At 35.7% G+C, this 15,708-nt stretch overlaps 1 protein-coding gene across 3 annotated transcripts in view; it reads left to right on the plus strand.

Moving 5' to 3' along the window:
• The window catches only part of nfatc2a (nuclear factor of activated T cells 2a), a 332,314-nt gene that overhangs the window by 14,712 nt on the left and 301,894 nt on the right, over positions 1–15,708 (plus strand). For 2 of the 3 annotated variants that reach the window (XM_039734458.1, XM_039734459.1), the window contains exon 1: positions 14,453–14,861. The exons of the other annotated variant lie outside the window; for it this stretch is intronic. In XM_039734458.1, coding sequence (XP_039590392.1) covers positions 14,735–14,861 — 127 coding nt within the window. In that variant the 5' untranslated portion in view covers positions 14,453–14,734. Of the gene's footprint in view, positions 1–14,452; positions 14,862–15,708 lie in introns of those variants that run through there. 3 annotated transcript variants of the gene reach the window in all.

Here is a 15,708-nt window from a genome sequence, read left to right on the forward strand (position 1 = left end):
TTTACTCCCAACTGTTACAGACTCAAATCAAATGTATGTTTTTATTGTATAATATGTAGCAATAAGAACAGCTCAGCTCACTACTTTGAAGAAGCAGCTGGAATCAAACCTGCAGCCTCTTGATTAGAAGTCAGCAGTTCTTACCACTACACCACCCAAGCGGTCATATCTTGAGCAAAAGTACACTTGTTTTGTTATACGTGTACCTTTTGTGAAAGTGTTTATTTGATATTTGGACTTCAGTCTTCACACATTATACAACTCATGTCAAAATTTGGTCGTTAGTACTATAACATGAAAAACGTTTGTTTTTAGGTATGTGTTCAACATTTCTTGCATTTTGCCCCATTTCCTGTCATCCTACATTTCCATAGATCGTTGTAGACATGGAACACATATGAGATGCATTTGTTCCAAATAATAATGTATTATTTACCCTATATAAATTAAGCCTGCTTAATTCTGTACGGGGTGATGGTGGAGCATGGTGGAGGAAACTGGAGCACCTGGAGGAATCCCATGCAGACACAAAGAGAACATGCAGAGTTCATACAGAGTCACTTGACCACCACTGTGCCACCTTGCTACCCAAGAAAAAGTTTAATAAAAAAGAAATCTGAATCTGCTCATGTCACTTAATTTATATGTCCGATATTCAGTCATATGCTCACAATGTTTCAAACAAATGTGTTTTTCCTAAAATTTTCTAAAATAAGCCACTTCCAGGAAATTATCTTGGGTTGGAGAGCACAGTCAAAAAAGATTGAGGTTTTGAATTTAAGACCCACCACTCATCTCATACATTGGTCAATGAGCCACAATGGCATATTTCTAGTTTTTTCGAGGCAGTTTGTTAAACTGCACTGTGAAACTGACTTTCTGCTTTTTGATTTCTAGTTTTTTCTAGGCAGTTTGTGAACCTGCACCATTGAATTGGCCTTCTGCTTATTGAAACACCTGAGATTTGCACAGATAAGAGGCATACTTTCTACCTAATAATGTTTTAATTCGCTTTTTATTCCTAATTGTTCATCTCTGTAAGACAATGCTCTGCAAAGGTGTTATGATGTGAATCTCCATGGTAGCCAATGAATGAGTTGTTACTGGGAAGGACTCCTAACAGGTGAATGAGGGAGGGAGATATGTCTTCAGATCAAAAGATCATTCTCATTTGCGTGTTTTCTCCAGCTGTTCACTTGGGTATGACGTTAATCTGCATCCAACCCTGCATGCAGGTCCTCCAATTTACAGGGATAACTTGGGGGTTGGTGGCAGGATTGGCACTCCAGCCACATAAACAAACTCACACTGTTCCAGTGTGGTGCTGAGGTGTCACCCACTGCACTCGGGTCCCAATGCAAGTGGCCCATTGTGTGATGCTATCAGCGCATGCTCCTAGCTGTTCACAAGAGGATTTTACAGATTTATTTAAAAATATTTCAGCCAAAATACATGTGTTGGGATTTTGTGAGTGTACAGCTAGGTGACTGACGTGGATTATGTGACACAATTAAATTTAGATTTTATTCATTGATGTTTTGGTTTTGTTTCCTATCTGTGCAGTACTGGTTCCCAAAGAATCCAGCTGTGTAAGGAACTTTCTTATCTCAGTTCTCCATCAAACTTCGGATGAAAACTTTCTCTTAGTTACTGCTACATAAAACATGGCATAACAGACAAAAATATTATCAGTGTGGACTATTCCTTTAATTTGCCCTTTTCTGTGTAGTTTGATCCCTTAGTTGTATTTTGATAATGACGATTCATACCAAGTACAGCAGATACCTGGGCAGATGCCTCTTAATGCAGGATGTCAGCATGCACTCATTAGAAAATAATGGATTAAATAACTCAAATACCTAGAAAACCATAATGAAAGTCATGACAATAATCTAACTCATAAAAAACAAGTTAAAATATATAGTAAATTATACTAGAGTAACATACAGAAATGTTTGGTACATTCTAAAAAAAACCCACCAGTTTTGTGTTTTCTACATTGAGCCTAAAACATAGAAACTAGTAAACAGCAGCTGGCATATTTAGACAATGAGTCCAATTATATCCAGCAGGGTGCACTAGCTCCCTTGTTGGAATAAGTTCTTTTGTAATTGCGGTATGTTACATAACCCAAAGCTATATAGATATAATATAAAAGGCGATACCCTTTACTTAGCTTTCTTTAATGAAAGTTTACGATGTATAACAGACGAGGAAGCCATGACAATGACCCAGTTCGAGAGTAGGGGCCCGATGTATAGAGTCTGCCATTTTCTTTGCTGAGTTGGAAAGATTTTCCGGTATCTCCCATATGTCTATCAGCTTCAAAGGTGTGCCGGGCAATGTTCAAAGGCTTTATACTATTTCTCCATGTGCAGGCCCCCACTTAACAAAGAGAGGATAGAATTTCATGCTGAGTCTGACACACAGAAATAGTGCACATTGCCCATTTCACAATTGTCCTCAACTTGTCTTGTCTTAAAATTCTTGCCTAGCAGTTCTTATATGGTGAACTCCTGTGTGCTAAATCTGGCTTTCTGTTAGCTGTACATGTGAGTAGAAAGAAAAGTAGATTTATAAAATATTTTTGTGCAGAGCACAATGACATTAAACATATAAACTTATTACACCAATTTAAAACAGAAATTGGTTTGTTCAAAAACCTGCATCCTTATAGTGTTCCCAGGACTGAGTCTGAGAACCACTGTGCTAAGCTATGAATCAAAAGAGACGTTTAACTTGAAGGTCCACATTTACAATAAAGTGGTACAAGAGCTAGCTACATTATAGCAGTGATTAGCAAAAAAATGGAGTAGCTTTCTTCCTAGAATAGTTTGAAGCTAATATGTATATACTGTATATGTTATACATATTATATAGTATTATATATTATATTATTATATATATTGTGAGGAGGTAGATAACCTACTAGCGGTAAAAAGGTACTGAATGATTTGCAAAAAGTAGCGGGAGAAGTACTGCTTAGATTAAATAGGCTGAAATCAAACAAATCACCAGGGTCAGATAATATTTATCATTGAGTTCTTAAGGAGGTTACAGTACTGTATATAAACCCTTGAAACATATTTTTAGGAAGTCACTGCAAATGCAAATATTATCCTGTTTTATAAAAAGGGTGACCTGGCAGTTCCAAGCAACTATAGGCATAAGCTTAACATGCATCACAGGTTGATTAATAGAAATAGAGGAAAAGCTTGAGCAACACATAGCATGAACAGGAGTTTTACTGAACAGTCGGCATGGGTTCAGAAGAGGCAGGTCATATTTTAATAACATGCTGGGATTCTATGAGGAAGCAACAAAAGGATATGTTCAAAGTGAAGCATGTAACAATATCTATCTTGACTTTCAGAAAGCAGTTGATAAGGTGCCACATGAGAGGTTGGACATCAAACTAAAAGAACTAACTTTTTTACTTCCTATATGTAATACTTTAGATTTACTGACATTAATATAGTGCTATGTGTAGACCATAAGTCCAAGGAGGTTATGATCAAGCCTTATAAAGCACTGGCTACATCTCATCTGGAGTACTGTGTGCAAGTTTGGTCTACAAGCTGCAAAAAGGACATAGCAGTGCTGGACAATGTCAAGAAAAGAGCGACTAGGCTAGTTCCAGGGCTACAGGGGCTGGAATATGAAAAAAGATTAAAAGAGCTGAACCTTTTAAGTTTAAGCAAAGGAAGATTAAGAGGAATCATGGCTGAAGTGTTTAAAATTGTGAAGGTAATTGGTATGGTGGATATAGACTGATATTTTAAAAGGAGTTCATCAAGAACACAGGGACAAAGTCAGAAACACAAACATTTGGAAGTTTTTCTTTACACAAAGAACCATTGACACTTGGAATATGCTACAAAGTAGTATGGTAGACCATAGTACTTCAGGGACCTTTAAAACTAGAATTCATGTTATTTTGGAAGCCTTAAGTGGATAGGACTGGCAAGCTTTGTTAGGCTGAATGGCTTGTCTTTGTCTAGATTGTTCATTAAAATACATTGATCTCAAAATACTGCCACTGATATGTTCAGGGATGCTCCAAAATAGAAAAAGCAGAGCACTATGCAAGTTTGAGATCAAAAGTTTAAGTTGCCAGTGTTTTGTTGTATTTTTAATCTAATTATTTGTTTATTCAGTTTGCATTGTGTTGTATTTAATAACAAGATTGTCAACACACAAGGTATTTGTCACTTTAAACTTTAACATCTATCCATTCATCTACTTTTCAAACCTGCTTACCCAGAAAGTTCAATACGTCTTTAAAGATTTATTTTGATATTCTCTGCAGAGTTGTATGTGTATGTAACCGGTTCAATAGACAACACTTTTCCTGCTACCAGTGTTTCACTCTCGGCCCCTCTTGTGTGTTACATTTTAGCTCAATGAGCTAGAGATGTTGGTTGCTTGAAATAAATAATAAACATTTTTTTTTTCTGCGTGTCTCCCCTGTTTTGTTTTGTCTTAAATGCTATTATAATTCTGTAATATAAATGCTATATTATCATCAGGATTTGTGCATTCCAACCACTGTGAATCAACCAAAGTGTATTCAGAATCCATTAATTACTGTGTTGTTTCCTTTAATTTTTAAAATTATGTTTATTTTTATTTGTGTTTTAGTACTTTTGTTATTGTTTTTTCAATGTAATTGTACCACTATTTCTTTTCACATTTTTTCATTGTCTGTGCTATCGCACGAGTTTCTTTTAATGGGGCTTCCATATGGTTTATGATAATGTAATTTGTTATTGGTTTTGTTCTTTTGGCATGCTATTCATGATGAAACCACAGCACAGCTATAAAAGTTTACAGTGAACTTACATTGTCAAAACCTTCAATAAGACCTAAGGAAAGACCCTACTAAAATGCTAAGTATTGAAAAATAATTAGGATATTTTCTGGTCAGTGACTATATATTAGTTTTTGACCTTGAGTTTTGGATTATGTCTTGACTTAGATATTTTATTGTCTCCTAGTCATTATTTGTTTCCTTAATTCCTTTGAAAATATCTCTTCAAAAAATATTCTCTGCTGCTCAACTCAATTATAACCCTATGTTGAAAAGCTTAAGTCTAACATGTACATCACAGAATTTGAAACGTCATAATATAATCTGGCCCTGCGGTGGGCTGGCGCCCTGCCCAGAGTTTGGTTCCTGCCTTGTGCCCTGTGTTGGCTGGGATTGGCTCCAGCAGACCCCCATGACCCTGTAGTTAGGATATAGCGGGTTGGATACTGGATGGATAATATAATCTGTTTCTGAATAAGAATCCTGCAGTAAATGGTGGAGATGAAATAAAGCTGCAGTATTGTTTTAAAAGAAGTTCTGTGAGATTAATGTAGCACTGTAGATATTTTCTTCAAATTTGCAGGTGCATATGATAATACCCGTACTTTTAAAATAATAAAATATTTTACCTTCAGTTTCTCATTTGAAAACCATAATTGAAAGATAAAATCTGTTTTGATTATTTCATGTGATTTTTCAAATATATTAAGGCACTAAATGAAATAATGAAAACTATTGTTCTTTGTCAAAGTTTTTTTTTATAAAATCAATTTTTTGGCTGCCAATTATAGTTTTTTTGTTGGTTTCATACTACAATTAATTAAATATTCAGATTTTATTTTAATGATAATTTGTTTGAATTATAAATGTTCTAATATTAATCTATGTTTAAAGCAAAATGGTTCTTTTATTTTATAGTAAGGAATTGTAGAAGGTAGCAGCATGTTTAGACCAATCCTTCCATTTAGATAGATAGATAGATAGATACTTTTTTAATCCCAAGGGGAAATTCACATACTCCAGCAGCAGCATACTGATAAAAAACAATATTAAATTAAAGAGTGATAATAATGAAAGTATAACAGACAAACAATAATTTTGTATAATATTAATGTTTACTCCCCCGGGTGGAACTGAAGAGTCGCATAGTGTGGGGGAGGAACGATCTCTTCAGTCTGTCAGTGGAGCAGGTTAGTGACAGCAGTCTGTCGCTGAAGCTGCTTCTCTGTCTGGAGATGATCCTGTTCAGTGGATGCAGTGGATTCTCCATGATTGACAGGAGCCTGCTTAGTGCCCATCGCTCTGCCATGGATGTCAAACTGTCCAGCTCCGTGTCTACAATAGAGCCTGCCTTCCTCACCAGTTTGTCCAGGCATGAGGCGTCCCTCTTCGTTATGCTGCCTCCCCAGCACACCACCGCGTAGAAGAGGGCGCTCACCACAATCGTCTGATAAAACATCTGCAGCATCTTATTGCAGATGTTGAAGGACACCAGCCTTCTAAGTCCAATTTATCATCTAGCTGCACTCCCAGGTATTTATAGGTCTGCACCCTCTGCACACAGTCACCTATGATGATCACGGGGTCCATGAGGGACCTAGGCCTCCTAAAATCCACCACCAGCTCCTTGGTTTTGCTGGTATTCAGTTGTAGGTGGTTTGAGTCGCACCATTTCCAAGATGCGCTGTAGAGGACTCCAACACACAGGCCTTCAGCAGTCGTGGCGATACTCAATCTGGACCTGCTGCTTTGCTGGCACAAAGTCTCCTCAACTCAACTTAGCAAACACACCTCAAATGTGTATCAGTCAGTTAATCAGTGCAGTTGTAAGTGATGAGTGAAGAGTTTCTTTTTTTTTTGCTGTACTGTTATTTCACATTATGGCCTCTAGAGGTTGAGTGAATAGACCTGATTTTTTTGCTATATTTGTGAAAAATTTGTTGTAAAATAATAGAGACACAAAATAATAGGTTTTGTGAAAAAAGGTTATTTTGCCTACTTTGGAATAAAACTTTGCAACTAGGACAAATAGAGGGCCGCTCACACTGTCTGCTTTATTTGTGTTGAGTAACTAATATGATGGACAAAAGGGAAGAATGCGGGCCCATTCTGATGATATGGAGGAAATAAAAAACTATAGTGATGATTGTTATTTCTGTTCCTTTCAAAATTTTAGGATATAACAAAAAGAATTAGAAAATAATTGTTTATCCTAATCTTCCATTAGCGATAAGACTTGTACCACATTCACTCGATAGGCCAATCTATACTCCGTCTGACAGTCTTGATTATGTAGAAACAAACTCAGAGGGAAAAAGTACTTCAGGTGACAATGAAGAATTTGTCCCGACATGTTCAAGCAACATGCTACAGCCATTTACTTGGGAAGAACTTAATGGTTTAGTAACAGATGTAGGCTTTTCCCAAGATGCTGCAGAGCTCTTGGTGTTCCAATTAAAAGATTAAAACTTATTACATCCAAATTTCTCTTGGTACTAAAATAGAGAAGAAGAGTTTGCAGCATATTTCAAGAAAGGTGGAACCTTGGTTTACGGTAAGTGGCCTAGTGTAGAAATTTGGCAGAGATGACAATGCAGAAGAATGAAAGCTATTTATAGACTCATCTAAAACGAGTACTTCTTCATAACAATAATAAATATGCATTAGTACCTGTTGCTTATTCTATGAATTTGAAACAAACCTAAAAAAACTTGGAAAATATCCTCAGAAAAATGAACTACAATGAGCACTATTGGGTCATATTTGGGGACCTCATCATTCTGTGCATCTCACTGGGTGAGGAATCAGGGCATTCAAATTGCTTATGTTTTCTCTATGAGTTGGACAGCAGAGCCTATAGTTTACTTGGGTTCAGATGGAATGGCCAGCTAGGAAAAAGCCACACTTTGGTGCCAAAAACATCATTAGATCAAGCTTGGTGGACACAGATAACGTGTTGCTGCCATTGCTTCATTTTAAACTTGGCATATTGAAAAAGTCTGTCAAAATTCAATAAAAAGATGGAGCCTGTTTTATGTATTTGTGCCAGAAGTTTCTGGCTTTGTCTGAGACTAAGTTGAAAAAGGGATTTTTCCCTTATATGATATTAGAAAACTGATTTCTGATGCAGAATCTGATGGTGTGATGAACTAAGTGTAAAGTGAATCTCAGCTATCATTTAAAAAAGTATTTTTTTAAGTTTTTAAGTACAATAAAAACCTAAATGATAAAGAAATTATAAAAAATGTATTATTTACATTTAAGGAATTGCTTTGCAACATAGGTCTTAAAGTTCATATTTTGGATTTGTCTTTGGAATTTTTCCCTGAAAGTCTTCAAGCAATGAATGAAGAATAGGCAGAAAGACTACATCCAGATAACAAAGACAGGGAAAGAAGGTACCAGGGACATTGAAATGGTATGTTAGCAGAGTACTGCTGGATGATTCATAGGGACGCACCTGAAAAATTCTGCATATGTCTGGGCAACCAAGACAAATAAGTTTTGGAAAAAAAAAAACCTAAGAAGTGACAAAAACTAGAGAAATCATATGTAAGTCAATGAATGTATATTGTTATTTTCTTTATAGAGGGTGGCACGGTGGCACAGTGGTAGCACTGCTGCCTCGCAGTTAGGAGACCCGGGTTTGCTTCCCGCGTCCTCCCTGCGTGGAGTTTGCATGTTCTCCCCGTGTCTGTGTGGGTTTCCTCTGGGTGCTCCGGTTTCCTCCCACAGTCCAAAGACATGCAGGTTAGGTGTGTTTGTGTGTGTCCTGTGGTGGGTTGGCACCCTGCCTGGGATTGATTCCTGCCTTGTGCCCTGTGTTGGCTGGGATTGGCTCCAGCAGACCACCGTGACCTGTGTTCGGATTCAGCGGGTTGGAAAATGGATGGATGGATGGATATTTTCTTTATGGATATTTTTAAATAATATTACATAGACTCAATTTTTTATGTTAATTTGATTTAGAATAATATTTTATGCATGAATAAATTGTGTAATTTGTTAAAACTTTGGTCAATTTCTTTTTCAGTTTTGTACTTAAATGTGATGCAACGGGAACATTCTAACTACATTTTTGTATTGTGTTCACTAATGCAAACAAGTTAGAAAATCTTTGTATGGGGTAACATTCAAGTGCATTCCAGGGATGTGCAAGTTCTGTAGGTAAGTTCTACAACCTTCTCAATCTATTTCATGGTTGCAGAGGCAAGAGCCTGTCCTACCAGGATTGGGCAAAAGATTGAAAATAGGCCTGGACAGGATTCTAGTACATCACAGGTGCCAATTGTCAGTTAACATAAGCTAAAAATAAATGAAACAAACAAACAAACAAATAAAAGCATTTGTGATTACTTTCTTCTTTGCATGAGTAATTTTAATGAAACTGGACTTGCAAAGCTATTCAGTAATGACAACAGAAGTAAAAGGCAAACTTTATTATAATGAGTGACCATTATGGGTATCAGGTGAATGTGGCACATTGATGGTAAATTATAGGGTGACCAGATCTTCAAAATCCCAAACTGGGACCCTTGTGTACCCATGCATAAAGCCCTTTCTCATCCATTTAATGCCTGCTTTATAACATCATCAACAGCAAAGTTTCAGGGCATGGGGAAAAAAAAAAAAAAACACTTTCAAAATTGAACATATAGTATTCCAAACAGTGCTTGATGTGGCCACAAATAAATAGCATCATTGTCTATTTTGCATGCTTGTTAGTCAAACTTAAGAAAAGTTGTTAATACTGTATACCTTTCCAAATCGGACTTTTTACTGTTCTTTTATACGAATATTACATCAAACTGAGATATGTGGGTCCCCCTTGGAGTTTTGTAGGCACTGTTATAAACATATTGTGAGGAAGTATGTTTTGGAGGAGCAATGTTTTATGAGACTAGAAGCTTGTTAATCTTTTCTCATATTCTTCATTTATTTACTGGGATGCATAGCCTGCCGTTGTCACCTGGATGTCTGGCGACCCTAGTAAATTATAGTGGCAGTGAATCATTATAATGTGTAGATAAGGGAACTGTGAGATTGGTTTAGTATAATAAGGTAAGTACTGACTAAATGTTTATTTGCTTTGTGCACAATGAGCATGCCACAGGGTGCTTAATTCATATTTCGATAATCCTTTGTTTTCCTTGCTTGTATTTTATACTTTTACAGTTAGTAAGTAATTTAACTTATGTGTTAAACCTAAATCATATTGAGGAAGAAGATGCTTACAGCAGTTTTTGTGTGTGCCAAGCTGGACTTACTGATAAGAGGACTGAAGTCCCATGCACACATGCAAACCGCCAGTGATAGTGACATCCTACTTGGGTACACAGTCTGCTGGTTTTTCATTAACTTGTACTGGGGATCTGTTTGCCATTAGTTGTGGCTACCATAGTTGAAAAACAGGAAAACATACAAATTGGTGTAACTGCCATCAAGGTAAAACTGAAACAGTGAACTAATTTGTAGTTGAACTTGCACAGAATGCTTCTCTGTTTTAAGTTTGCGGATTCTACAGTGCTTTTCAGTTGGAGATTTTGAAATTTTAAAGTTTTGTACAGTATGATCTGATCTGTCTCAATAAAAATGGAACTGTTTCAGCAGATTTTTGTGAAGAATAAGTATGACTTATTTCAACAAAATTGGTCCACAGGGGGCTGAGTTGTTTTCATGCAGACAAACAGATGTACATAAAGACAGAGAGGGCTATCCCAATTGGTGTTTTGCACATTATATGTGAAAACACCTAATAAAAATGACTATTTATAATTAAAACTATTTTTTTTTCTTAATTTTGCAGTTTTGTGTTTTGATAAAAGAATCTTCAGCATACTGTTACATGGCTATTTGGCTGCTTTTATTTCACAGCACGATTAGTAATAACAGCATTGGAGACAGTAGAAGAAAATCCTTTCTGCTTTCCCTAAAGCACATTAGGTGACAAAATAACAATATTCACTATGATCAGACAGCCTTGAATTTGGAAAACACACCTGAAACTTGATGTATGGCCTTAGGTGTTTTGTTTACATGTCTTTGCTTTAATGTTAAAAGTGAATTGTGGCTTATAAACAGCAACACTGGACCTATTAAAATATTGTGCTATTTTGTGTGTCAACAGATACATGTGGTCTTTAAATTTAACACCTACTACATACCATATGTTGCTGAGCTAGCTAGGCACATTTATAGGAGCCAACTATTTAGTGACAAAAATTCACAAAACACAAACTGTTTCTCAAGGACAAAGAAAATGTTCCAATGGAAAATGCTTCAAAACATGAGCAGTAAAGAATACTAAGAATGATCACTGATGAGATGAAACAGTTTACTGTACTTCAATTGTGTTATCTGTTGAAGAGCTTCATACTAACAAACTACAGCTGCATATGTGCAATACAAAAGTCACTTCCAGGTGGGAAAACATGCTGCATGCTAAAATGGTGTAGGGTTAAACAACACGTAGTAATTAAAAGCAGCATAAAGTATCACAGTAGCTCTCATAAGACAATAACAGGTAAACTGGGTATGAAAGATTGTAGGATGATTCCAAACTTCACCCATATAACACTTCATAACAGAAAGTGCCATTTTTTAAGAATGTTGAAATTTTAATAGGTGCTTTCATTATTTTTTTCTTATCCCTGTAGTAATTTCCAGCTCTTGGAATTTCAACAAGTATTCTACTAGTGCATTAATTGTTGGAGTAGCAATTCATGATATTAAATGATGATATCCTTGCATTTTTGCTTTTCTCTTACTTGCTGTCTTTTACTTTCTTTCAAGCCCATGTGTAAAATCTTTTCTGTTTTCATGATGATTAATTTATCTAAGGTTTGTTTTTTAAAGGTTTCACCAACAACATAGATTCTCGAGGAGGTGGTTTTATATGACACTGATTTCTGACATTTGTGCATATATAGCATTTATAGTACAAAAGAGCTAAAGTTAGTGCACCGTCCGCCTACTATATCAGTATTTATGAGTAAAAACACAATCTCTCACAACTGTATATATTGGAGACTTTTTGAGAAGGGATTATTTTTTTGGGGGGAATCATAATTCAAAAACAATTAAAACAAATACCTATGTTCACATATTTAGGACAGTGCAAACCCCTTCATTACCATGCCACACTGAAAACAAAAAAAAAAAACAAAAAAAATACTGGCAAAAAATAAAGTGTTTCCGCATGTTTCTGAAAAGTGAGTTAGAAAGTGGAGAAATGTGGAAAAACAATAAATTGTCCATTTTTAAAATTATACTTGTCGAAACATTTTTTCAAACTCATTGGACATAATTCATTTATGTCTGGCATACTGTATATTGCTGGCTTTAACACATTTTCATTATTGCCTAAATATTTCTGCTTAATTGCACATGTATTATGAAGTTGGTGTAGTTTGCTTTTCTCTTAATTGTTACATTATTCTATGCTGTATTTGATATTGTGAATTTTAAAATACTTCAAAAACAATTTTCTATTTAGGCATTTAAGTGCCTTTTTAACTTATTTTAAAATAAAATGTGTAGTGATTTGTTAAATGTGTAGTATGATGTACAGAGTGCTGTTTGTGTGAGATTTGATACTTCTACCTAATGAACTAAACCAGGTTTGAACTCCAGGTGGTGCTGCCTCCTGTTACTTTTACTTGGAAGAGTTTCTCTGCCTGGTGCTGCATGCTTAGTCAGAAAATAGACCTTGTCAACCTACATATCAATGAAAATTTAATTTTTAAAAATCCACTATTTGCTATTGGGTGAATAGCAATTACAAAAATGCTTCAAGTCCTTTCATTGAAACCTGAAAATGCTTAATATGAACATTTAAAGTACTGCATTGAATATATTTAATGTTGTTTTTATTATACAGATAGTAAACATAATATGCTTTTTATACTGTGTTATAATATAACATTCTTAAAACAGTTTAAACTAGTTCATGACTCTGAGAGACAAGAGCTTCTTTTGGCAGCATCAGATGGAAGGCAAGAACTAGGCCAGAAAATGGTGCAAGTCTGTTACAAGCTCCACTCACACAACCTCACTCACATTCACAGAAAGTTCATTTTGGCGTAGTCTGCATGACTTAGGGACAGACAATGATCTGTCAGCTTCGAACCCAAGATGACCTGTTTGTGACCAGAACTATGTTAGTGGCTGCTTAGGGCCCAGTTAGCAAGTTAGTTGTTAAATGGAGCAAAGTCCCCTTCCAAGTAAATTGTTCAGTAGTGATTGCTTGTGAGTGAGTAGTAAGCTCACCAAATGTCAGTGATGCCACCAAAAGAAGTGTACCTATCAGGAGCAAGAGAAACAGAAGACATAAGAAGAAGAAGATAAAAAGTTTTTTTGGCCTTTATCTATAATTTTATTTCATTTGTTTTGACTTGTAGTTGGAGAATGAAAGTCTGTTGAGACTGCTGTCTGTAACATAATTTGAATCTCAAGAAAGATGTCATAATATGAAACAAATTAGCAATCTGGTGATTTATGAAATTTATGGACATTTTACTTGTGTAGAATATTCACAGAATACTTTGTTTCTTGAAGTTAGCTTCTAATTGCACAGTACTAATTGTATTATAGGTCCTTTATACCAGTGATCACACAATTTAACAAGATCAGCCTGATGGGAAGGTGAGATGCACAATTTTTAGCTGGTACTTTCCCCAAACATGATATGGCTGGATAGTCAATACACTATTATTACTCACAATATTTTGCAAAAAGAGTTCTATTCTGATGGTGTGGGATTTATGCTAAATCTATTGCTGTTTTAATGGATCTAACTGGGAATCTTTTGAAAAAGGTCAAGTGAACAGGCAAGTGATGAAACTGCAGGTGAATTACACTGACACAAACCTGCCTTATCACATACAGTTACACCGTAGACAAGCATTTTAGTGAAATCTATGATTACTTTATACTTTCTACATTTTTATTACTTAAATGCAGAATTAATTAGAGTAATGATAACAAGCAGCTTACTGTCATTGCTTAATAAAAAGTCATATATTTGAACAGATATACGAGAAGATTATTTATGATGTCAAAGCAATTTATATCCAGTACCTGTTAAAGTGAAACCACTTCCCATTCAGCAAATAAGTTAAAATAAGTGTGTTAATTTTGTTAGTAACTGTTTTTCCTTTGCAGATACCACTGACACAGCTCTTTGTTCTGCTGCCATCCCAACCTGCACTGTTTGTAATATTCAGTTATTTATTAAATTCGTTTTTTATTTTACATTATCATTATTGTGATGTATATGTATTTATTGTTTTGTAATTTAACTGCTAAGCTATCTTTTTCTCACACTATTTGTAATATTTAATTTTGTTGCTGTTTATATATATATAAATTGACCCTGTCTCATAAGTAAAATTTAAATCTGCCTTAGGGCCCTATAAAGGTTAGGAACAGTGTATGAAATAGGCACTGTCCCTCCTCGATGCTAAATTGGATTAAGCGGATTTGACAATGCTGTTATATTACAAGGTAAGTTTCATGTAACAAAACTCACTACCGGTGTCTCATGTTTTGCAGCTTGCAAACAACGCATGTAATGCACGCGCGTTGATCTGAGAACGGGCATGCGCTGGCAGGGAACAGGAAGCCAAGCTCGCTCTCGTCGCGCGCTGTCACTTTTACACTCGGTGTTAACGAGTTGGCACACGCTTCTTGGGCTTTTTGTTTTCTCTACATTAATTCGAATATTCGTGCGCGTTTTTCGATACTTTTTATTTTATGTTCCAGTACCGGTTGTTTACCTTGCAGAATATTTCTTTCAATGGAGCCGAAGCTTTGAAACAGTTAGGGGAACCAAGACTGTTTATTTCAGAAAATTATTTCCAAAGAAAGAAAAAAAAAGAGACTGAGTGACTGAAAGGGTTAAATTAAGCCCACAACTGAGGCCAGATGACCTCCTCTTACGCCGACAAAGGCCCTGATAATTTAGGGTCCGAAGAAGTAAACTGCCAGGATGAGTTAGACTTCTCAATTCTGTTTGAATACGACACCTCGAATTTCGAGACCGCTGAACCAGGTTTGTGACGTCTCTCTATTATATTCCTCCTCAGGTGAAGAAGGCAGGGGGAGGGTGTCGAGGGTTTGGATGCAGGATGACTGAATTTTACAGACTACAAAACAATTAAATGTTAGTTGTGCAGGTGCATTAAAATTGACAAAAAAAATAATTCTTTTAAAAACCGTCTGCGTAAAGAAAACTATGCTTTCATCTTCTTGTTAGTGTTTCCTTTTCTGTAAGACACATTGACATGTGCATTGCTATAGGGCTCAGAGTTGAATGTAAGGTGCTACCGAAAAAAACATATGGGTTCTTCTGAATATGAACGAAATGTTAAAAACTTAATTTAAAAATACATTGGTCACTGGTTAATTAAATTCTCCTCTCGCTTTTTCAGGAAGTTAAAAGTAATAAAACCAGCTTGTTTCTAAATAGACAAAAACGAGCACCTGACAGCCTCTGGCCTTCAAGCACAAGGATTAGCGGGAGGTTTATACAGTAGAATAGTTTTTGTAATATTTGATCAGAGGGTCTGCTTTACACATGTAGTCAACATTCTGTTAACCAGACTGATGGATACAAATGGTCACACGTAACCTACATTTAGTCCAAGGGCAAAGGATAATGTTGAGAGTTTGCTATATTAATCTTTATTTTGGTATAGTTTGCTTGTCTGATTACCCAGGAACAGTCATACATACTTCTATTTAAAAGTAGACCCCTCACTTGTCATTGGTTCCTTTTGACACATTGGACACAGTTAAGCATTAGTAACCTTATTTATGTCAGGTATGTAGGAAGGTAAAATGAAAAAAAAAAAAGTAAAATTCTGCTCAAAACTACAATAAATAATGACAAACTCTTT

Source organism: Polypterus senegalus, chromosome 14 (assembly GCF_016835505.1).
Source record: "Polypterus senegalus isolate Bchr_013 chromosome 14, ASM1683550v1, whole genome shotgun sequence".
In the NCBI taxonomy this organism is placed as follows: domain Eukaryota; kingdom Metazoa; phylum Chordata; class Cladistia; order Polypteriformes; family Polypteridae; genus Polypterus; species Polypterus senegalus.